General features: G+C 40.1%; 1 protein-coding gene across 1 annotated transcript in view; it reads right to left on the bottom strand.

Annotated features, from left to right (window-relative positions):
- Positions 1–11,805, bottom strand: part of gabrb1 (gamma-aminobutyric acid type A receptor subunit beta1) — a 54,857-nt gene extending 43,052 nt beyond the window's left edge. The window contains exons 1-3 of the mRNA XM_074609772.1: positions 11,271–11,805; positions 11,088–11,179; positions 10,932–10,999 (exon numbers count right to left, since the gene is read on the bottom strand). Coding sequence (XP_074465873.1) covers positions 10,932–10,999; positions 11,088–11,179; positions 11,271–11,350 — 240 coding nt within the window. The 5' untranslated portion in view covers positions 11,351–11,805. The remainder of the gene's footprint in view (positions 1–10,931; positions 11,000–11,087; positions 11,180–11,270) is intronic.
- Positions 11,806–25,948: the final 14,143 nt, after the last annotated feature.

Here is a 25,948-nt window from a genome sequence, read left to right on the forward strand (position 1 = left end):
TGGTTTTGTAGCCCCCTCCTCATCATCTGGATTATAAAACTGCTGGATTACAGTGTTTCTGAAGTGTTCTCTCTGGCCTTCCCACTAAACTGTTCAACGGACTTCAAATGATTCAGAACTCTGCTGCCCGGATCATTACCCACACCAAATCCTCCGACCACATCACCCCTATTTTCATCCAACTACACTGGCTCCCTGTTCAATACCAGATTGACTATAAAAACCTTCTGTTCACCTACAAAGCCCTCCACAACATCGCCCCCACCTATCTCTCTGACCTCCTACAGGAGTATACCCCCTCCCGTTCCCTGCGCTCATCCTCAGCTGGTCTACTGAACACCCCCACCTCACACCTCAGCACCATGGGTGCTAGGGCTTTCAGCTGCACTGCTCCAAGGATCTGGAACTCCCTACCTCCATACATCTGACAGTCTGACACTATTACTACATTTAAATCCAACCTCAAAACTCACCTGTTCAAACTGGCCTATTCACTGTAGTGTCCATCATTCTTTGACAACTTTACTGCTGTATTCCCTCTCAAACGGTCTATAAACCCACACAGCACCACCAGCCAGATCGTTTCCCAGGATCATGAGCACACCATCTATCGATAACGCAGGCCGTACACCGATAGCAACAACGCCCTGCACTAGGGCATAGTTAAGCACAATATTATGCCACGGCGCAGGTATCAGCTCCATCCCCTTCCCCTGCATCAAGGACAAAATCCCTCGATTCTGTAGCAGATGAAAAGGGCAACACTGACTCAACAATGAACAAATGCTTAGTACCTGTATCACGCAAAAGCTTTATTGACACACACATCCCACTGCCAACCAGAGACATGACAGCATCAGCAATGAAGGGCTTAAAGTCATGCTTAAAGTTATGCTCATTTTTAGACCTCAAAACAGGACATTTATACCTCCATTGGCAACATTGTTAGATGATTAGCAATATATATACAATGGTGTGCAAATATCTCATCAAAGACAATATATATATAATATAGTCATGAATATTCTCTGAAGTGAAATATGGCGTACCTCAGAGCTCTGTTCTTGGCCCTCTGCTCTTTTCCCTATACATCGCACCTCTTGTCCAAATTAAATGTAGTCATGGAATTCATTTCCACTGTTACGCTGATGACACACAGCTGTATGCCTATAAAGGCGGAGGATCGATCCCATGCATGTCTGCAGTGAAAAACTGGATGTCAAGTAATTTCTTGCTCCTAAATTCAGATAAAACTGAGATGCTGGTCATTGGCCCTGCTTGACATAGAAATCAGTTTCAGCAAGTAACTGTGTCTTAAAGGGACTATTTGTAACTTTGTACGCGCATAAATGTAGCGGGTCGTCACACATGCGTGCTCGCATATGCGCGTTCGCGTGTAGCCGCTGTACCCTCCTCCTCTGCCTGCTCGCCTTCACTCAGACAGCTCAGCTCGCTCCACCTCTAGACGTGAACGCGCGTTCACTACACACTGCAGAAGAGTTAGTTTAGCTCTGAGAATATCTAGTGAATGTACAGGGACGTTTGTGCAGAAATAACTGCTGCAGCTCCTCCAGACCAACAGAGGTTTCCCGTGTCTTGTGAAGTGACGGGGCTCTACAGAGATTTAAGTTGTCTTCTCGTTACCGACCGGGTGTCTCCTCTGCTCTCTCCGGCTGCGGGCGGAGAGAGCAGGGAGACACGCTGGAGAGCCCCGCTGCCTCAGCCTGCACTTAGGCAGTAAAAGCCAACACTAGGATCAGATCTAAATCATGTTCATGGAGAGACCTTCGTCTGGTCAGCTAACATTACTGCCAAGCAGCTGAAATATAGAGTGATATTGTGGTTTTAGCTGACTTGTGTCGCCTCACTGTTTTGAGTGATGCTCGTTCAGGTATATTGAGAGCGAGCAAGCGCGAGCCCGACGCTGACTTTCGTTGATTTCACGGCCACAGGTGTTGCTGTTAAGAAGCATTTCTGAAAGTTACAAATAGTCCCTTTAAGATAACTGCGTGATATCCCAGAGTTCGACAATTATCCAATGAGAGGGTTGCACTGTAAAGGACAGAGGGTGTCGTATCCTGTGCATATTGTAAAACCCCCTCAGGCAAATTTGGGATTTGGGGCTATACAAATAAAATTGACTTAACTTGACTTGAAAGTCGTCAAATAACTTTTTTTTTAACTGGTGAAGAAATGTATATATACGAGGGACAGGGGATATTCAGGGGTAGATAAAAAGTCAACAATGTATGTCACATAGAAGCGTAGTACATCAATCTGAAACGGGGAACCTGAAGATTAATTTGAGCTCAGATCAGCACTGTGTGTCAATTTGTTCTAGTCATAAATAAGAAATAAAACAATTCATTCATTCATTTTAATAAATTGTGAATGTATAAGGGCTTAGAACATTATGATCTAAATTTGTGATGGCAATTCCCATGCTCTATTATGTCAAACAGATTTGGTGCTAAATTTAACCTCTTTTTTTTTTCAAAATGATCAATAATCCCTCCAAAATACCACATTAAGACACCAAGACCTTGAGGAACACCATAGAAAAAGCAATGCTGTGATTTGGGATCGAAAATCTTTTGACATTTGGAGATTTCTGCAAGAATTGTATTTTTCGACGATTGGATGGTGAACCATCCATCCTCTGAATGCTCTAGGTCTTTAGTTTTGTGGTTGTAAAGATTCACAAGGCTGTGATTATCCTAGAGGTCACCACAGGTCATTTTATGCAGTGAGGTCACGTTTCAAAAAATAGTCTCACTACAATGAAATGGCTGCTATGGGGACTAACATCATCACACATGAATACAGTTGGACTCATTGGATCCACGAAAGCTGACCCAGCTTTCCAGTCACCCAATTTATGTAATTGCAGAAATATTCAAATACACCATTTTAGTAAAGGCGAAAATATTTGTACTGCATGCAAAAAACTGGATGATTTTTGCCAGTGCTTGAAATGGGCCGGTACTCACCAAACGGCACTTCTTCATTTTACTCCTTGGCGTACCGTGACTTTTTATTTAGCACCAGCACTTCTCACAAGTTGCTCTGGTACTCTTCTCTGCCTTCTCCATATCAGTTTCTCTTGGAGATTCATAATGGTGTTTCATAACGGTGCAGCGTCAGCATATTTGTGCTGCGCCTCACAAGCCGCATGAGCATAAAAACTATGTGAGGAGCATCTGGACGAGCCGACGCACGGCACGGGGGAAGGGAGGGGGGAGGGGGTGAGAACGAGGGTGCTGTAATTTATCAATGCAATGTTAACATACTTTTTGTAAAAAATAATAGTGAGCTGTTCGTCATGACTTTTTTTGTATTTGTGAACAAACATAATTAATGAAACATTATTTAGAAGTTTTCTGAATCTGCTCTTTCCATTTCCAGAAGAATAAGATGTTCAGAAGGCTGTGATATGTGTAAATAATTAAAGAATCTTTTAACTGGTAATAATAAAGGTCCAAAATTATGTAAAATTGCATAGTTTTAAATCAAAATCCTTCAAATTTTCCTGGGGGAGGAACCCCAATCCCAATATCTCCTAGTACCTTTTATTCACTGACAAAATTCCGAATGTGTCTCTTTATCCTGCTGCATAATATGTAGGAATATCCTGACTGGGACACTGCTACTAAAAGTTTAATGATACCTTACTATAGGCTACAAATAACACAAGAGAGCATTTTAAGAAGCCTATTGACACTGTAGGTAAATATACACACAACACACCACGTTAACCCTATGATGTTCCAGTTGGAATATTATTGGAGTATTATAGACCTATAGAAGATACATAGCCCACGTATAATAATAGCAATAAAACCACAGCTGATTATAACTGACACAGTATAACATGCTTAAAGAAATAATGAATAAATAGGAACAAGTCACCAGAGATTGCTGATACCTGATGATACACACGCCAACATGTGAATTAGAGAGTAATAGCAATTTTTTTCCTTCAAGCACTGGTTTTTGCCCCGAACTGCATGATCTGCATATCATAAAGTGGGCATGTCTGTAAAGGGGAGACTCGGGTGTACCCATAGAACCCATTTTTATTCACATATCTTGAGGTCAGAGGTCAAGGGACCCCTTTGAAAATGGCCATGACCATTTTTCCTTGCCACAGTTTAACCTAACCTGGTTGTGTTATTTAGCGTTCTTCCCGACAATCTAGCATGACATGGTTGGTAACAATGACACCAGTATTAAGGGGTTAAAATTACATCTCAGGAAGGGCACCCTAGAGGGCACTGCATCACATTTTCTACACTGGAATTAGGGCTGTGTATTGGCAAGATATTTTAAAGAGGTTAATTAAAAATCGATACAGCGTTTTGGAGAGTCAATACAGTATCACGTTTGATTACGCACAAGTCCATGCGGACCAAGAGGAAGGTTTGAGTTCAGGCTAGGCTACAGCATGTCAACTGAGTTCAATTCTTGTAAATGGTTTGTTCACATTTTAATTAAAGGCCTAACTGTGTAATTTTGTAAAATTGCTAATTTGCATATTTGCCTGTTTAGGCACAATGGCCGCTGTGTTTTTAGTGGCCTCCGCTGTCACTGTGGATAAAAAACTGCTTTGTGTGTATTGACATGAAAAGTGACCGCACGGTCGGTGTCTCTGTTCATCTTATCTCTCCATATGCTTGTTCTGTAAGTTAATTATTAAAAAATACAAACACACACAGCGAGCACCACCACCGCCAAGTCCTCAACCCAAAAGTGAAAAATGTATTGTAAAAACATAGATTTAAAGGGACTGTTTGTAACTTTTTACACGTATAAATCTACCGGGTCGGGATCCCATGCGGGCTCGCATATGCGAGCTCGCATGTGGTCGGAGTCTCTGCTCCTCTGCCTGCTTGCCTTCATTCACACGCCGTGCGCGTTCTCGCTGTCTCGCTCCACCTCTACACGTGCATGCGCGCTCACTACACACTGCAGAAGAGTTAGTTTAGCTCTGAGAATATCTAGTGAATGTACAGTGGACGTTTGTGCAGAAATAACTGCTGCAGCTCCTCCAGACCAACAGAGGTTTTCTGTGTCTTGTGAAGTGACGGGGCTCCACAGCGAGTAACGTTATCTTCTCCGACCGGGTGCCGGTGTTTCCCTGCGGGCGCAGTCAGGAGACGATAACATTTCTCTTCCTGCTTCAGCCCCGGCACCGACTCGCTTTTCCTGCTTCAGCCCCGGAGGCTGAGGCAGGAAAAGCCAACACTAGGATCAGTATTGATTCACGGAGAGACCTTGGTCTGGTCAGCTAAGCGCGAGCCCGACGCTGACTTTCGTTGGCTTAACGGCCACAGGTGTCGCTGTTAACAGGCATTTCTGAAAGTTACAAACAGTCCCTTTAATCTTTCCAAAATTCAAAACATGTTTTTATCGAACAAAATATTCTATATCAATCCATATTTGTTGGCGTTAGTCTTTCATAAACAACATTTTCACTGCTCTCCCACTTGCTGCCGCACATAAAAGGATGCACGCACCTGTATTACAGACATTCAAAGCTTAATTCGAAAACCTCAATAGAAGCCAGAAAAATCATCCTAAAAAAAAACAAATGTATGACCCTGTCTGTCAAAATGACGGACAACGAGAAAGTTAACACAACCACCGCCCTAGAGGGCTCTGCATCGGGTTTTCTCCACTGGAAGGGCACCCTAGAGGCATTTCATCACAAACATCATTTTATGGCTCGAACTCTCCTAGCACTTCACTGTTAAATGCTTACTGAGAATTATACATATAAAGTTTCACACAAATATAGTGTGTGCCATCCCTGGTCTGTGAGTTTATGGAAAATTCATTGTTGATACATCTGCTGTTGGATTCATATGTATTATATGTCTTGTCCACTCTAACCCTACATGCTGGTAAGGCTTCAGACTGACCAACAAATTTAAAGTTTCACAGGAATTGAGTCATTTTGAGTGCCTTTTTAGCCTTAACACTCACACCTTATGGCATGCAGCTGCTAGTTGCAAAGGTTTTTTCCCCAGAGTAAATTCCTATTTGAAAGTTTTCTTTTAAAAGAGTACTCTGCTGATTTAGCATTGCATTCCTACAGTTGTCTCTCATTTCCTTTTTCCACTGCCCCAGAAACCGTAACGGCTCTGTGGCATCATTACCACGGGACTATCAGGGGGAAGTACTTAAGTTCATATGCATTTTAATTCTAACACCTGGAAGTTGTTGCGTGGTTAAACAACCTCTAGGTGGCATCTGTGAGTGAGGGACTTAGAGGGTTTCCATAGGCTAGAAAAGGTTAGGGCGGTTCTATATCAAATATATATTTGTTATTTAAAATATTTTTTACTATTGATATTATTATTATTATTATTATTATTATTATTATTAAGTTATTTTGCTTTAGTGCGTGACTACCTTGTGATTGAAAGGTCACTACCACGGCGTTGACCGGTCTGGGAGTTGTCTGTGTTTTCGTCTTACAACCTTAACCCTTTCACAGTGGGTTTTCACTTCATGAAAGTTAATTATAACCATTTTGGTCAGCTAAAAATGTCTTATTCAGTGTTTAATTGTACTTAGCACCACCCTCTCGTGTCACTTCTGGTTGCAAAAGACCAAGATTACGACTGCCAAAAAAACAAGATGGCAACGGCCAAAATTCCACACTCAAGGCTTCAAAACAGCAGTCCACATACCAATGAGGTGACGTCACGGTGACTATATCCAGTTTTTATATACAGTTTATGAGCGCTACCGAGGACTGTGGCTCCACACACACCTCCCTTGTATCTAAAAGTTGCAGATTGATGGATGGATGGATGTCATGATTACATTGGTTGAAATTGGTTGGTGATAGCTTACATAAGCACACGTTATATTTTGTGTTACAGGAAGAAAAGATAATTGGATTTTGATATAACATTACAAAGAAATAAATTTTTTACATATATTTTTAAAAAAGGTGCACAATATTATGACAGGGAAGTCTTTTTAAAAAAGTACAGACTTCAACAGGTAGATACAAGGCAGCAACAAAACAGAGATTGGGATGTGTGTAAAGCAACAGCAGTTTAAATGTAGGCTGTTATCAGTATGTGTTAATAGATGCATATGTAAAATCTGAATCCCTCCAGCAGACACTCTGTCTCACCAACCTTACACAGTGGGTCCTGCTGTCATACACTGATGGTGCACACAGAAGGATTAACAAATGTATTTTGTGATTTATATAGAAATGGCTCACTTCACACCTATAAAAAAATAAGAATCATAAATATATTTGTGATGCACACACAAATATTTCTTGTTTTAAATACATGTAATAGAAATCCACAAATTTATGTATTTGCAATTGTCATTAAAAACACATTTGGATGTTGTTACATTTATATACAAACTGTTGACCCAGCCAATCACATTAGTGTGCCCCAACTAGGGTATGTGTGACTCGTGGGAAGACCTGCCCCTACTCTGCTTCTGATTGGCTACTGGCTTCTAAAGGCTAACATTAGGTAGCCTAGCTATGATGCTAACCAGAGCTTCAAACTAGACAGGCCCGGGAGGAGCGCTTTTGTCCGAAGGTAGGCTACCCGGTCCGAACAACGGTATGTTTTGTCATCATTAAATTCACTTCTGGGGATTTTTGAGGCGATAAATCAGATTTAGAATATTGGCAGTTGCCAATCAGCTGCAGAGTAGGGGTTTAATGGCAAGTCGTTTTAACATTTAAAGCTTCAGTAGGCAACAAGTTTTTGGCACCATTGGGCACAAATTCCATAATAACTTTTCAACATATTGTAATTCAAGTGTTCTGAGAGAAAACTAGACTTCTGCACCTCCTCATGGCTCTGTTTTCAGGCTTTAGAAAATCTAGCCCGTGACGGGAGACTTTGACCAATCACAGGTAATTTCAGAGAGAGAGAGCGTTCCTATTGGCTGTGCTCCGGCTCGTAAGCGGTGCTTGGTATTTCCTCAACTGTTCTCAACATGGCTGCTGGGTCACAAACTTTCTAATTTAACCGCTTAACAGTACACTACAAGATGATTCTGAAAACATTTGAGGAGAGAAATAGGCATTACAGTAACAGAGTTTGCAAGTGATTGACAGCCGGCTCTCATAGACAGCAGCTGGACAGCAGACCTCAGATCAGCTCTTACTGCTTGTTATCCTCCGGTCTGTGAAATCCTGCAGATGCCGTTATGAGCACCGGAGGACACCGGAGGACACAGAGGCACATGATTTTTTTCAGATTACCTGTCTCATGTACTACTGTCAGGATATAGTGACTGTTTTATAAAACTAACTTTTTTTTAATCATATTTTCTCCATTTCTACCCACTGCTGCTTTAATAGCTAGACAGGATATTCATTAGAGATATCTGCAACGTCTTTTTGCCTACGGTAGTCAAAACTCTAATTCAAGATATCCGTAATTACATTTCGACTAGTAAGATTCAAATTACTTTTGCCATTCATGTGTATGGGGGTTTTGTCATGACGGATATCTACAATTCAGTTGCGGATATCTGCAATGTAAATTACGGATATTTGCAACTGAATTCTGACTAGTCATAACTCCAGTTCAAGATATCTTTAATTCCCCTCAACTGTAGATATCTACATTGTCCTTTTTAGATATCTAAAATTAAATTGTGACTAGTCAGAATGACGTTTTAGATGTCTCTAACTGGAGTTAGGGAAATGTAATTACAGATATCTAGAATTAGAGTTTTGACTAGGCGAAATGAAGTTGTAGTCTGTAATTACGTCAGCAGCAACAACGAATGGGAGGTGAAGCTATTCAAACCTACTATGGCGCTGCACTGCAGCCGTATGGGTTTATAAAGTGTATCTGGAGACAATAAATCTACAATACGCTGTACATTTCCACCACTACTCTCTAGTGAACCAAGGACGGCACATTGTGATTAACATGAGGTTGTAGCTCGTTGTCTACCTTACTACGGTTAGAAAGAGTTTCTCTTATGAGTTATTGATCCGGGAAGTTTGAATCTGTGAATATCTTTCATACTCTACCGAACTATCCAAGTTAGCAAAAGCTTCTGCTGACACTGTTCAGATGCTTTGTTGGGCCGATATCCAATGGGAAGCCTTGCATGTGCAACGTCATGACAACAACTCTGACTAGTCATAATGAGGTTTGAGATATCTGTAACTGTTATTTAGGAAAGTCAGAACTGAATTACAGATATCTCTAACTGTCGTTTTGACTAGTCACAATGACGTTATAGATATCTGGAATAAGAATTCTGACTAGTCACAATGTAATTAAGACTAGTCAAAATGTAGTTGTAGATATTTCCTAATGTTAATTCTGGATAGTCAAGCTGAGCTATTAAATGTTAAAACAGCTTGCCATAGGGCATAGGGGTCTTCCCGCAAGTCATACATATACCCTTGTGAGGTCATGTGATTGGCTGAAAAGGAAAAAAAAATTCACACACAAATGCAGTGAAGTTCACACACGACCAGCAGTTTGTAAATGCAGGTTCAACAGTTTCTCTATAAATGTAACAACATCCAAATGTTTTTTTGATGAAAATTGCAAATACTATTAACATGTATTTAAAACAAGAAATATTTGAGTGTGCATCAGAAATCTATTTGTGAACCTTCATTTTTATATAATGATTTATTTATTTTCATTTTTTTTTACATTTATATACAACGATAACTATTTTTTTGTGCATTGTTAAGTATTTTTGTAGAGAGATTAATTTATATATAAATCACAAAATGAATCCTTCTCTGTACATTCATTAACACTGAGACTGATCCGACGCCATAGTATTAAGTGGTCAGATCATATAGACACTCTGGGCCTCCTTCTTCCTCCTGTTGACTCACTGACAGCCGTTATGTAATTATTACTGCACTGAGGCCACGGGAAAAAAAACAGCCAAAATATGCACACAGATGTATTTTCTTCAGTTTTTTCTCCCCCCCTTGTGTCCTTCACTAAAGCTGGGCTTCTCTGACACCACCGGGCTCCCACAGGGCTGCAGCCTCTCTCTCTATCTCTCTCCCCTCTCTCCCTCCATCTCTCTCTCTCTCTCTCTCTCTCTCTATCTATCTCTCTCCCCTCTCGCTCTCCATCTCTCTCTCTCTTTCTCCCTCTCTCTACCCCTCTCTCTCTCCATCTCTCTCTCTCTCTCCATCTCTCTCTCCCCTCTCTCTCTCCATCTCTCTCTCTCTCTTTCTCCCTCTTTCTCCCCCTCTCTCTCTCCATCTCTCTCTCTCTCTCCATCTCTCTCTCCCCCCTCTCTCTCTCCATCTCTCTCTCTCCATCTCTCTCTCTCTCTTTCTCCCTCTCTCTCCCCCTCTCACTCTCCATCTCTCTCTCTTTCTCCCTCTCTCTCCATCTCTCTCTCTCTCCCTCTCTCCATCTCTCTCTCTCTCTTTCTCCCTCTCTCTCTCTCCATCTCTCTTTTTCTCTCTCTCTCTCTTTCTCCCTCTCTCTCTCCATCTTTCTTTCTATCTTTCTCCCTCTCTCTCTCCATCTCTCTCTCTCTTTCTCCATCTCTCTCTCTCTCTCTCCCCCTGTCTTGTTAATTCTCAGTCTTCTGCGGTTGTGGCACCGGTGGGACTTGATGCGTTCGGATTGGCTTTAACACATTGCGGATCTCTCCATGGTGCTGAAACTGGGAGGAGGAGGGGGGGGGGTCAGGAGCGGTGCTGCTGCACCAACCGGACTGACACGGATCTCCTCTCCTCTCCTCTCCTCTCCTCTCCTCTCCTCTCCTCTCCTCTCTCCATCTGCTAGCGGGAGAGTGCATGCACTGAAAGCCAATAGATATATAGATATATACTCGCCCGACGACAAAACTGTCACGTGTAAAGCCAGTCCTGTGTCTCACATACTGCATCGCACCCGGAGGATGAGGATGAGGATGAGGAAGGTCTAACTTACCATGTTGACTTCAGACACCATGTCAATGCTGGAGATGTCTATGCTCATGCCAACATCCACAGGAGCGCCTATATGAACACATGACAGCAGAGTATTAATAAGCATTATCATGTTATTATAGTTAGCCTTCAGTGGACACACAGTGGTGACTTTTACCTCCAAAATCAGGCCGCAGACGGATGTCATAGCCCTTCAGCAGCTTGTCCACAGTGGCTTTGACGTAGGACATGTTGCTAGGTTCGTTGGCACTGAGGACAGACAAACAATCCAAGAATAAAGGACAATATTAAAGGGCCTATATCTGTGTGAAATCCTGTTATTATTCTGATGAGATCTCACCTTTGCGCGCCGCGGGCTAGAGTCGCCAGCAGGGCTAAGCACCAGACCCCCCAGCATCCGCGGTCCAGAGTAGTCCACATCACGAGAGAAAACTCCGATCCGGTCAAAACGACTTTGACACACAAGATCTCAGGGATGCAACTTAGGCTGCACAATTATTCCAAGAGCAACGCATGCGCGTCGTTTTATCAACATCCATGCGTCAGTTTGGCAAGGTGAGAGCAGACGGAGAATTACAATGTAGCCGCGATGAGGAGGAAAAAACACGCAGCGCCTCTCTAAAGGTGCGGAGAGCTGAGTTGGAGAGCGGAGGAGGATGGCGCATAAAGCGGCGCATGCATCCTGCCAGCAGCCTGGAGATGTGTCAACACACACAAGACCACAGACAGACCACCACAGACCGCAGCAGCAGCAGCAGCAGCAGCAGGGTCCGGAGGAGAGATCTCTGCGTCAAACGCGTCTTCCCGCTGCCGTTCAATTTTGGAGACGTTAAGTAACGAGCACGGCTCCCGGTACCTTTAAGTAAACCGATGGAGAGAGGGGAGAGAGAGAGAGAGAGGGAGAGAGAGAGAAAGAGGGGGAGAGAGAGAGAGAGAGAGAGGCGCGTCATGCAACACGAGCACGTCTGAGGAGCGTGTTCGTGGTTGCGCTCTTGTCATCCATCCAGCTGCTGCACACACTACACCAACACCAACTCTTAATACATTGTTGTTTAAAATCCCAGATACATGAATTGAAGTAAATTGCAACGAGCGACTGATGAGAGAGAGAGAAAAGAGAAGAAGATGCGCTGGGACCTAAAATGGCTTCTGTTCCGTCTGCAGATTGGTGTGAAGTGAATGGAGAAGAACTATTCTGCATTTAACACGTCATATAACAGCACAACTACAGGACTCTAGTCGTGGGGATTATCATTATCATCATTATGTGGCTCAGATTTGGTTATTTTCACATTGTTATACAATTACAATTGCAGTGAATGAATTACAATGATTCACTCCTGGAAACATGTCTATACAGTATATATAAATATATATATACTGGAAAGACCTGAGGAAGCTCCTATAAAGGACAATGCAGCTTCTTCTATAACTCCTGACTGAAGGATTCCCTGAACTCTGATATGACACATCTGCACTATACGAGCTTCTTCAAGGACTCCAGGACTTTTCCCCGTTGGCTATACTCACAGCAGGGTTGGGTCAGATTCTTTTGAAATGTAGTCAATTACTGAATTCAAATTGAACATGACGATTTTTGTTATTAGTAATCCACTGGATAAAAAATCATATGTAATCGAATCTGGATATGTTTTGATTACTTTTGGATTACTTCAAAATCAAACATTGAAATGATTGCACTTTATTCCAAAAAAAAAAAAATTAAACGCAGCCACAAAATTGTGAGTTGCACAAATATTCTTATTTTTCTCTCTGTCTTTCAACATTTCAAAACATTTTCAATATAAATAAATGCATTTTGCATATTCAGCACCTACAGCTGGTCTTACAAAAACAATACCGGCACAAACTATAGGTGTACTGTGCATATTCTACAACATGTGGTGTGTCATTTCTTTTGTGTGAATTTTTGTTGCTGCTGTTTCTTAATCAAAGGCCACATGGAGGCATAGATGTATATTTTAAAGTGTCAGTAGGCAGTATATATTTCATGCAAAAATGCCATAATAACCTTTCAGCATATTGGAATTCAAGTGTGTTGAGAGATAACTAGACTTCTGCACCTCCTCATGGCTCTATTTACAGGCTTCAGAAAATCTAGCCCGTGACAGGAGACTTTGACCAATCACAGGTCATTTCATTGAGAGAGCGTTCCTATTGGCTGTGCTCATGTTGGTCATGTGACCGAAACTTGGCGTTCCTTCACCAGATTTCACAATGGCTGCGGCGTCACAAACTTTCTCATTTTACAGCTAAACCGTGCACTACAAGATGATTCTGAAAACATCTGAGGAGAAAAATAGGCATTAACGTAACAGAATATTGATTCATATTTGATCAGCGCTGCCTAGTTTGACCGTTTGGTCGGAGTTCGCAAGTGATTGACAGATGGCTCTCATAGACGGCAGCTGGACAGCAGACCTCAGATCAGCTCTTACTGCTTGTTTTCCTCCGGTCTGTGAAATCTTGCAGATGCCATTAGGAGCACCGGAGGACACAGAGGCACAGGATTTTTTTCAGGTTACCTGTTTCATGTACTACTGTCACGATATAGCGACCTTTTTATAAAAGTAACTTTTTTTAATCATATTTGCTCCAATCTGCCTACTTCAGCTTTAAAGACGCAATCAAAAATGTAATAAACTAATCCTAGACAATGTAACTATAAACTGTTACTACCCAACCCTGGCTACACCCACTAACCTTCTTGACTAAAAGAGTCTACTGGCTGCATTATGTTTATAATGTTTATATCATTTGAAGCACTAAGTGCTTTGCAGAGGAACAAAAGCGAAAAAGCAGTGACAAGACACAGGGAGCCATAAACACAACAGCATAAAGGAAAGATATCCTCTGGGAAACTGAAGACAGAGGATGTTATATTTGTGTTTCATGTGACATTAAAATTCCTCTCTCTGCATTTATGAAGAACACAAAGATATTTTGTGCCTCCGGAGGCCCCCCGAGGGTCAGCTGCCTGCTTTGAGGGTAAACCAGCCTTGCTATTTATACCAGATTTTCATATGTGTTTTGTCCCACATAATTACATTACTGTTCCTTGTGAATTATTTATAAGTTCCCCATACATGCACATGACGATAATAGTGTAGCAAAGGTTTCAGCTCCACCGTAAGTTCTCTCAAACCCATGAATTCATACCCCCAGGGTTATTAATAAGAGCATCATTACTCTACCCTGCAATTATTGTATAAGTGCAGTGAATTATAAAAATAAATAATTATACCATCATTGGATAACTGTAATCTAAGGCATTGCATTTTTATTCTAAACCTTTCATTGCAATTCACACAACTAGTCTCTGACTGTGCTCTCATTCCTGCAGCTCCACCACAGTTCACACACACCAAAAGCAAACGTTGCTCCCTCGCTTGCTTTTTAAATTTATTCACATAAAATTAATTAACTTATAGTATGACGTTCTCTCTCAAAAATTCAACTTCATGTTATGACTTTAATGTTGTATAACTTTTTCCTGTAAAATTACAACATCCTCATAGTCGGTGTACAATATTTTTTTTTTTTTGTAAAATTATAACTATATCTCACACTGTTATGACTATTTATAGTAGAATTACAACCTTATCAAGTAAAGTTTTTTAATTTTTCTCATAAAATGGCAACCACAAAAAACTAAAATATAAAAACAAATAATACGATATATACAGTTAATTATATACATAGTGTATACTTAATGACCTTACATAGTGTGTATACCTATACACGTATACACACTGAAAGTTTATACAGTATGTACAACGTCAGTGTAACATGAGTTTTATAGTTAGAAATTATATTGATTAGATGATATTGATAGTTTATAGATTATAGTGCAAGACTTTGGTTTATAGGGGGAATAAGGGTAGTGCAAAAAAGCAGCGGTATGGTAATGTGCAAAACCAGCATTACAGAAAGTTCCATGTAATTTATTTATGGTGCAGTGCGGAGGATGAGGTGGAGTTGAGGAAAGAAGCTGCTCTGTAATCTGGATGTACGGCAGCAGGGTAAACAGGCTGTTGTTGGGGTTTGGATCGTCTTTTAGTATCCTTTGAGCTCTGCACGGGCACCTTGTCTCACCAGTATCACTGATGCTTGGTAGATGAGTACCAATGATGTTCTGTGCGATATTAATCCTCGGCTGCAGAGCCCCCCCCCCCGTCATGAGCTGTGCACAAACCATGTTTTCAGTCAGGATGCTTTCTATTGCTTGGCATGGGAATTTTTTAACTTCTTAAGTTTCCGTAAGAGATACAGCCGTTTTTTAGTTTTCTTAACCATTCGTGTAATGTTTACTATAGTCCCTGCAACTAAAGTTATCTCTGAGGGGAGTGAACACTGACTGTCCAAAAGTAAATATGTGTTATAATATTCACATATATCTGATATTTGCACAGCCTTTTAAAGGTCCCATATCATGCTCATTTTCAGGTTCATACTTGTATTTTGTGTTTCTACTAGAACATGTTTACATGCTGTAATGTTAAAAAAAAAACTTTATTTTCCTCATACTGTCTGTCTGAATATACCTGTATTCACCCTCTGTCTGAAACGCTCCGTTTTAGTGCATTTCAATGGAATTGCGTTGCTAGGCAACAGCTTTGGTCCATGTTTACTTCCTGTCAGCTGATGTTATTCACATACACTGCAACAGGAAATAAACTGGGACACATTTAGAATGTTTACGTTTTAAAAATATGTAATGGTCCATATATTGTATATTTGTGACATCACAAATGGACAGAAATCCTAACGGCTTGTTTCAAACGCACAATTTCTGAATACGGATGTGTGTATTCCTCCGTATATTGAGCGTTTTGATAGTTTAACAGTATTTATACAGCACTTAAAACTGCTTTATAATATAAAAGACATGAAAATCTATTTTTTTACAATATGGGACCTTTAAATAAAGGTCTCATTAGCTAGCTCTACCCAGTGTAGGAAGGCCATTAGGGCTGGGTGTAGTTGGATAGGTGACTGATTGGGATAGTGTGGAGCATGTTTAATGTGCCTTTTCTTTCTGTGTGAACATGGTTATATTCCTCAGTGGTAGTGCTCTGCTGCTGCTGCTGACTGTAATTATGATCACGTGTATTATGATTGGCCTCAACACTGTAACAAGTGGAAAACAACCAATTGAAAGATAAATGATGTGGCCATTGTTAACAAGGCAGGTTGCTCATTTAATCGTGTAAAATAGTTGTCAGTGTCGGATTTTGTGAGTTTGGTTTTAAAACTCAAGGGCGTCACACAGGCTGACACAGACAGGACTGTGTCTGACTCCAGCTAAACTATCTACACAAACCAAGGTGTCTTTAGCAAATGATACCTCAATGCTTACTTGAAGAGTTTTTTCCCCATAAAACTTGAATGAATAAATCATCTTGACCCATATTAGCTTACTGTAACTGTAAGTTTCAAAGGCCATATTGGTGTATGGTGTATATGTATTGGTGTATTGTGGTAAATGTATTATGATTTGTATTTTGTTGTATTTCCATATTTGTAGTGTATTGTGGATTTATGATACCAGCTGAGGAGGTGGAGTTGCAGCCATCTTCGACTCAAGCCTATTAATCAACCCTAAACTAAACTAGACTATAACTCATTCTTAATTCTAGTCTTTCACACCCAACCCGGAAAACACTACAGCCAATTCTATTTGTTATAGTGTACCGCACTCCAGGCCCATACTCTGAATTTATATCTGAATTGAGTTTTTATCAAGTTTAGTCCTGAAAACAGTTAAAGTAATATTGTAGGTGATTTTAATATTCATGTGTACTTCGATAATGATAGCCTTAGTACTGAGTTTATCTCTTAATTAGATTCAATTGGCTTCTATCAGAACGTATATAAACCCACTCACTGTTTTAAACACACCCTCGACCTTCTTCTGGCATGTGGCATTGATTTAATTGTCTTTCCACAGAACTCTCTTTTATTAGAACATTATTTAATAACTTTTGAATTTGTATTATACTCTTATACTAGACTACACACCATCAGACAAAAGTTTGTACACTAAATGTCTATGTGATAGTGTTGTAGCTAAATTTAAGGAACGCATTTAATTCAATGCCATGTCTCAATATAACAGAGGGCTCCTGTGCTAACTTTAGTCCCACCCAAATTGATCATGTTGTAGATAGTGCTACAGGCTCACTGCGAGTCACACTCGATTCTGTTGCCCCTCTAAAAAAGAAGTTAATTATAGCTGCTGCGCAGCTGTGGGTCGGGGCGGGCATATTGAGGAGGAAGAAGAAGAAGATGAGGAATATGAAAAAAGGAAGACAAATTAGAAGTACAGGATTTTCCATCATCAGCCGGGTCACAAAGAGAGTTAAGGACAGGCCTTCAGTACATTGCTATAGTCATGATAGACAGAGCTTTATTCTGTCTAGCTGGCATTAATGTTATAATCACTGGTTGAAAAATCAGCATTATCATGATGTTGAACAAATGAACTAAATTACATATAATACCAAATAGACTAGAAATGATTGAGAAGTATCATAAACCACCAAACAGAATACAGTAAGTTAGTGATTTCAGTGTTTTAAGTGAAATCAGGCTGATTAATCATCATTTTATGATGTCTGAAGGTTGGCAAACATCTATAAATGTGTCAAAATTGAGAAGTTGACTGCTGAACCTTTTGAAAAAAAAAAAACATCGGGGGTTGAGGAGTGATGACCTCTGACCCCTGCGGTGGATAACTTCACAGAAGGCCTACTCATAAAATGCACTGACTTCACTGGTACCTAATCTCCCTCCAAACTAAATTGAAAAGCTGACAGCCCCTCAATATGATTTGATCAATACCACGCTGGCAGATTGATTTGTTGACTATGTAATGTCAAAGGACTGATATACTCCATAGGTTGTGTAGCTACGTAATGTAGTCAACAATGAACAACAGCTATGAAACTGAACATTAGCTTGATAATGTTGTTGAATGTGAAGTTATTTGGTAGCCTACTCTGAAACGGTGAATTGGTAACGTGTGGTGGGGACCTCTGCTGGAAAGGACCACAAAGGTGATTTCCACATATAATAAATTAGGCTTTTAATTCATGCTGCACAACTAAATAGTTAATCACACACTTTTTAGATAAATAAGTACAGTACATTATCTTAATCAGAATTTGCCAGGCTCTGCATTTTGCCCATGCCTGGAGAAATAACAAAAAGGAATGTGTACCTTTGTGTCTGTTAAGAGCTAGATCATAGAGCATTGTGGACATATTCACTGCTGAATAATTGTGAAATAATCTTATTCAAATAAGCTACAGTAGCCTTCTATCATCCTTTTCTAAGTATCTGGCTCCAACTGGACTCCAGTCTGGAGCATGAAATAGGCTACTGGTCCTATGGCACACTCTACTGGGTGAAAACGGAACTACATCACATTAACTATGTTACAGCAATGCGTTATAGTTCTGCTCATACAGATTACATAATAAAGGCAACATATACATGCAATAATGACACACAGGGTGCAGAATGATTGGTTATTCTCTTTTCATCTCTCTCTGGTTATACTTTTCAAAATGTATTAAACTGTAAATGCAGTTTATTGTAATTTACATAATATATATATATATGTATATATATATACCAGATGATGAGCTGCTAAGTGAATACCACAGACAGCAGAAACCTGATATGACAGTGAAGAGGAAGAGGAGCAGACAACATGGAAGGACAAGCCCTGTACCACCGTTAGATAGAGGAAGTGGCTGATATCAAGAAGACCTACCAATGGCTGGAAAACGCTGGACTGGCAGACAGAACAGAAGCACTAATCATGGCAGCACGAGAACAGGCCCTAAGCACAAGGGCCATATAGGCCAGAATGTACCATAGTAGATCAGACCAGGATCTACCATAGTAGATCAGACCCAAGGTGCAGGCTGTGCAAAGATGCCCCTGAGACGGTCCAGCACATAGTAGCAGGGTGTAAGATGCAAGCTGGATCAGCGTACATGGAGAGGCACAACCAAGTGTCTGGGATAGTGTGCAGAAATATCTGTACCCAGTACGGACTAGAAGTACCCAAATCCCAATGGGACATACCACCGACGGTGGTTGAGAACAACAGGGCTAAGGTCCTGTGGGACTTCAGATTCCAGACTGACAAGCAGCTGCTGGCTAACCAACCGGACATAGTGTCGGTTGACAAACAGCAGAAGAGGGCAGTGGTGATAAATGTGGCGATACCAGCTGACAGCAACATCAGGAAGAAGGAACATGAAAAGGTTGAGAAGTATCAAGAGTTGAAAGAACAGCTGGAACAAATGTGGGAGGTCAAAGCCGACGTGGTCCCCGTGGTAGTAGGAGCACTCGGGCCTGTGACCCCCAAACTGGGAGAGTGGCTCCAGCAGATTCCAGGAACGACATCTGAAGCCTCAGTCCAGAAGAGCGCAGTCCTAGGAACAGCTAAGATACTGCGCAGAACCCTCAAACTCACAGGCCTCTGGCAGAGGACCCGAGCTTGAGGAAGATACAGATACCACCTCACGAGGGTGAGAGGGAGGTTTTTCTTTTTATATATATTTTTTTTTTATATAGACGCGTTAATAAGGCATTCACACAAAATCGCTTTAATGCCACTAATTTCTTTAACGCTTTAACACAACTTGTGATTTTTAGGTTGTTGTGGCTCAGTTTTAAAGCTAGAGTGAAAATACTGGCATCATATGAAACTAGAAAACCTGAGGAATCCAATCATGCTAGATTGAAGGAGGTTAACTAAAGCTCCAAATTTTGAATCTTGTCGAGGAAAAACTGGCATGGCCATTTTCAAAGGGGTCCCTTGACCTCTGACCTCAAGATATGTGAATGAAAATGGGTTCTATGGGTACCCTCGAGCCTTTACAATAATAAATATATACATTTGCATAAAGCAGCATATTTGCCCACTCCCATGTTGATAAGAGTATTAAATACTTGACAAATCTCCCTTTAAGGTACATTTTGACAGGACAAAAAAATGTGCAATTAAAGCTGGAGTAGGCGAGATTGGAGCAAATATGATTAAAGAAAGTTATTTTTATAAAACGGTCGCTATATCCTGACAGTAGCACATGAAACAGGTAACCTGAAAAAAATCATGTGCCTCTGTGTTCTCCGGTGCTCCTATCAGCATCTGCAAGATTTCACAGACCGGAGGAAAACATGCAGTGAGAGCTGATCTGAGGTCTGCTGTCTATGAGAGCCGGCTGTCAATCACTCGTGAACTCTGATCAAACGGTCAAACTAGGCCGCGCTGATCAAATATGAATCAATATTATGTTACGTTAATGCCTATTTCTCTCCGCAAATGTTTTCAGAAACATCTTGTAGTGTACTGTTTAGCTGTCAAATGAGAATGTTTGTGACGCCGCCGCCATTGAAAAATCTGTGGAAGGAACGCCAAGTTCCGGTCACATGACCGGAGCATAGCCAATAGGAACGCTCTCTCAATGAAATTACCTGTGATTGGTCAAAGTGTCCCGTCACAGGCTAGATTTTTTGAAGCCTGAAAACAGAGCCATGAGGAGGAGCAGAAGTCTAGTTTTCTCTCAGAACAGTTGAATTACAATATGCTGAAAGGTTATTATGGAATTTTTGCCCAATGATGCCAAAAATATACTGCCTACTACTGCTTTAATCGCGATTAAACATTTTAAAAGATTGACAACCCTTACAGAAAAAAGGCAAAAGTGAGCATGGCTCACATACCCCCACTCACTGCTTGACCCCTACTAAAGTAGGGCCAATGGTTTTGCCCTTTTGGAACTAATGGGCATTAACTAATTAACTAATGGGCACTCTGGACTTCTGACCCCCAAAAGGCACAACCAGACCACACTGTCAACCAGCATACCAAGTTTGAAGTTCCTAAGTTAAATAGTTTCTACTCCGGAAACGAAAGTGTGACACGCGAACGGACGGAAGGACGGAAGTATGCCCGACTACGTTGTCGCGGGGGTATAATTAAGTGTTCATATAATTTGGCCTGTTCACCCTGCTGCTGTCCATCCTTTTTCAATGGGATTCCTAAGAAGTGCCTTTGGAAGATGGCCATGACGCCACATTGCTGGCTGATAGAGTACGGTCTAGACCTGCTCTATATGAAAAGTGTCCCGAGATAACTTCTGTTATGATTTGACGCTATATACAGTAAATACCTTGATATGAATCCATTGCTCTCAGAACATGTTGCTTGAAAGCATCTTCTGTCAGAGGGAGTTGTACCGCAACACGTTCTCATCCCAACTCGTGTTATACGTACGGACGCTTTGTCAGACCCCTCGGCGTCACTTTTTGGTCGCAATAAACACGTGCTTGACGTTGTGAATTAAACAAAAACACATGCCTAGGTTTAAGATAGAACATCATGGTTGGGCTTAAAATTATTATGTTTGTACAGTGAAAAGTGAGATGCCGCTGTGAACACGAAGAGCCAATTGTAACGTGGAAGTGAAACTTAACACACGGGATACGACCAGCGGTCTCCTGGATGACAGCCTTGTGTTTTGTTGGACCCATCCACCTCCTCACCAAACTTCCTCATCAGCTCATCAAGGCTCGTGCATGGACTCCTGTTCTCTTTTGTCCTTAATGATGGAGGGCATATTTTCTTACCACAGGCAATTCCTCTTCCAAGCTGTCAGGTAGACAATCACAGAATTGAACTCCAAGTTTCTGTGAAATAGCACAGATTGGGTACATATATTTCATTGCATTTGATGAAGAATGTGACTGTGCAAGGTGTATCGGATCAACACTTATCTAGTGTCAGCCTCCTCCTGGTTACTATATCAGTCTACTAAGCTTTCTACCTGTGACTGGCTGACCATCTTGACCTCCTCACCATTTTCAAAGCCTCCTGCCTTCTCTGAAGAGATTCTCTGTGGTCCTGTATCCACTTTGCTCCCACTGCACTTTCTTTAGTTTGGAACATTTGCTTTTCTTTTAATAACGTATGTAGGTCTCTTGAGTTGAACTGGGACTCTTTGTGTCCTTTAAAACTCAATTATTTTATTGTTGGGGAATGGTTGTATCAAATACTTTTTTCATACATAAAAAAGCACCCCATAGTAAGAGTGTGAGATTATTATTATTTATCTACTACCATTATCCTGATCCTGTGCTTAAATAATAAACATTATCAATGTTCAGTTTCATAACTGTTGTTCATTGTTGACTACGTTACGTAGCATACATAACGTATGGAATTTATCAGTCCTGTGACATTACACAGTCAACAAATCAATCTGCCAACGTGGTATTGATCAGATCATATTGAGGGGCCGGCAGCTTTTCAATTTAGTTTGGAGGAAGATTCGGTATCGGTGAAGTCAGTGCATTTCATGTGGGCCTTCTGTGAAGTTACCCACCGCAGGGGTCAGAGGTCATCACTCCTCTTTTTTTAGAGTTCAGCAGGCAAATTCTCAATATTTACGCATTTATAGATGAAAAGTCAAGTCAATAATCACGGTCAATGATAAATAAGTATGGTTGATCACCTTCAGACATCATAGCCTAAAATGATGATTAATCAGCCTGAGTTCACTTCAACACTGAAATCACTAACTTCCCGTATTCTGTTTGGTAGTTTATGATGCTTCTCAATCATTTCTAGCCTATTTGGTAGTATATGTAATTTAGTTAATTTGTTCCACATCATGATAATGCTGATTTTTCAACCAGTGATTATGACATTAATGCCAGCTAGACAGAATAAAGCTCTGTCTGTCATGACTATAGATCTGTACTGATGGTCTTTCCTTTACTCTGGTGACTCTCTTTACAGCCATCTGAAGACAGCAGGTATCTGTTATATCTTCATATATATGCACAGAGCTGAAAAAAAGGTAAGCTTGCACCTTGAGGAGCTGTGATGCTGGTCGAACACAAGTGCCAGGGAGAAGACTTTAAGCATTTTAATGACTTAAATATTGAAACACAAGTGAGTGACATCTATGGATGAATGAGTGAATGCTGTCCACCGATGGCAAGCGAGCAACAAGGGTATAAACGAGCTTCCAGCAGGCCAATGAAGTTTGCTGGTGAGGTGAACGAGTCTTCAGAGGATGACAGTATCCATGACAATAGCTGTCCCCTGGACCTTTGCTCTGAAGGAAATACACAGATGTCTCCATAGGTGTTTTAAGTACCCCAAAATGATAAAGAAACTATGTTTGCCTGTTTGTTCATCGGCTAATAAGGTTATTTTGAAATAAAATCACATCAGATGTATTAACCCTCCTATTGTCTTCCCGTCGACCGTGCAACTTTTGTCTTCCCAGGTCAAAATGTATTAAGCATACAATATAAATTATCACCCAGTTCTGTGTTACACCTTTTTGGCCAACTTCATTCCAACTCATTACTACAAGTTTTACACTTTTTTGGGGGAATTTAAGGTTAATAAACCTAATTTTGGTGAAATTCTACCTAATCTTTGATTTTAAAAAAGCAGAAATGATTAATTATTTTGACTATAGTTATCGAAGGAAATTAATGTTGATGGATTATCAAAGACGGGTATATGTAAAATTTTAGTTAGAATATTGTTTTGAAACCATTTAATTTTTTTTTAATGGCAGCACATAATGACACCTGTGGTCCTCAAAATTGACCCGGGAAGACCACAGATGCTATAAATTAGAATAAAACACCCATAATTCAACGAAAGTAGTGGTCATTAATTGTTTTTGCAAAGACCATAGTAGGGAACCATCCATGTTATTTTGGGGTAATTACATGAAAGAAATATTTATGATATAGTGATTTTTGAAAACGGGTCAAATTTGACCCGAGGACAACAGGAAGGTTAAGTGATGCAGAAGTCATCACTCTATCTTCCCTGAAACGTCCAGATTTGTGTTGTATATATACATGCGTTCGTTTCCAACACACAGAACAAACTGTGTAGAATAATTAATCAAAATGACACGTTTGATGTGCACATAAGCACAGAGGCGTTCTGTGGTTATTTTACAACAGTCTGATGCTGGTTGAACAAAATGTAATTGTAGCTCAGCAGCGACATCATCACTCCAGATACTGCAAATTTAACAGATACCTGGTGTCTTCAGACGGCTGTGAAGAGAGTCACCAGAGTAAAGGAGAGCCTTCAGTACAGTACTATTGTCATGACAAACAGAGCTTTATTCTGTCTAGCTGGCATTAATGCCATACTCACTGGTTGCAGCATTATCATGATGTAGAACAAATTACTAAATGACATACACTACCAGATAGGCTAGAAATGATTGAGAGGCATCATAAACAACCAAACAGAATACAGTAAGTTAGTGATTTCTGTTTTCTAAGTGATCTCAGGCTGATTAGTCATCATTTTAGGCTATGATGTCTGAAGGTTGACAAACATGCTGATCAACCATCAATGCTGTAAAACTGCTTTTGAGTACACTAGGCTGTTGATCTCTCTCTTTGAGTCTTTTAGATTAATTTGCAAGCTGAAAAAGTGTTTGGAGTTCTCGTGAAGATGAATGAACAACTCAACTCTTTTTCTGGGTATTTAAATGGCTGGCTGAAATTGGTCTTTTACCATAACAATTCATAGTGACAGTACACAAGGAGAAATAGAATATCAATTAAATGCACAATTACATTCTTATGTAGATGAATATTTAAAAAAAAAAAAAGATTACACAGGTGTGTTGAATACTCGATTCTGATTGGTCAATCACGGGCGTTCTGCGGTCTGTAATTTCTTTATAGCAGACCGTTGCCGTACATTATCCCTCACATGATACATCTACAGAGCCTTTAGAAAGGTGCCGAATAAAAGTGGCTTTTCCTGGGGGAAAAAATTATATTAATATATATTTTTTTTTTATTAATTCACAATCACTATATATATACAGTATATAGTGATTGTGAATTAATAAAAAAATATATATATATTATATATATATATATATAATATATATAATGATCGTGAATTAATCATTTAAAAAAATGTTGGCGGGTCCAAAATTAATGTTTTGTTTATCTCTGTGGAAGACGTTTGGTTCCCACTTCTAACAAGGCTTGTGAGTCAATAATAAAACGATGTTGGTATCACGTGGTATCTCTGGGTCGTCAGTTAGTGTGGAAAAAACGGATAAATGGCTGAAATTGACAGTAAGTGCCTGGCCACAACTTTTGTTGTGAAGTAAATGCAATGGAACAGGGGAGGGAGAATGCGACATATAGTGGCTGAATGTTATTGTAGCGGTGCACAGGCTCAGTCTGGTGCTACACATTTATTTAAGATGTTCTGCAAAATGTAAAATAATGCTTTAGGTTGACAATCGCTACACAGTGTATTCTGCTTCTATCTTGTACACAGAAATTCTCATTATCTCACTTATTCACAAGAACAGTAACAAAATACACTGGCAATAAATAACACTGTACCCTAAATTATAACCACATTGAACTCTTTCTTCTTATAAACACATATGAACATGACAAACTCTCTTCACTTGCATTACACCCAAGAAATGGTTCTGTTTTATAACCTACACATGACTGATTGTGCCACATTATCAATGTTATCAATTAGGTATAGTAAAGGACCGATAATTACAATTACACTCACTACAATGTTGTTGTTTTTTTATTTCAAAATTTGTATTAGTGAATACCAAGCCAAAGACATCATAAATACACACATAACCACAAAAAAAGATATTGTTAAAAAAAAAAAGTACAGAATATGTCAGAATACGTTTCATTTAAGTAGTCCAATTAAATTGGAATTCATTACTCATGTAGTTCTTTATCCATATAATGTTCATTAAGTTCCAAAATCCACACAAATGTAACACAATTTTTTAAATTACAATTGTATTCCCATCTCATATCTTTGATTTTCATAATTATCAAACAAGTACCATCCTAATCATATGTCACATATTAGCCCGTTTGTGATTCAGTTCACACTGAAGATAATGACGTCAGCAGTTTCGTTGG

This window comes from Sebastes fasciatus, chromosome 15 (assembly GCF_043250625.1).
Source record: "Sebastes fasciatus isolate fSebFas1 chromosome 15, fSebFas1.pri, whole genome shotgun sequence".
Lineage (NCBI taxonomy): Eukaryota > Metazoa > Chordata > Actinopteri > Perciformes > Sebastidae > Sebastes > Sebastes fasciatus.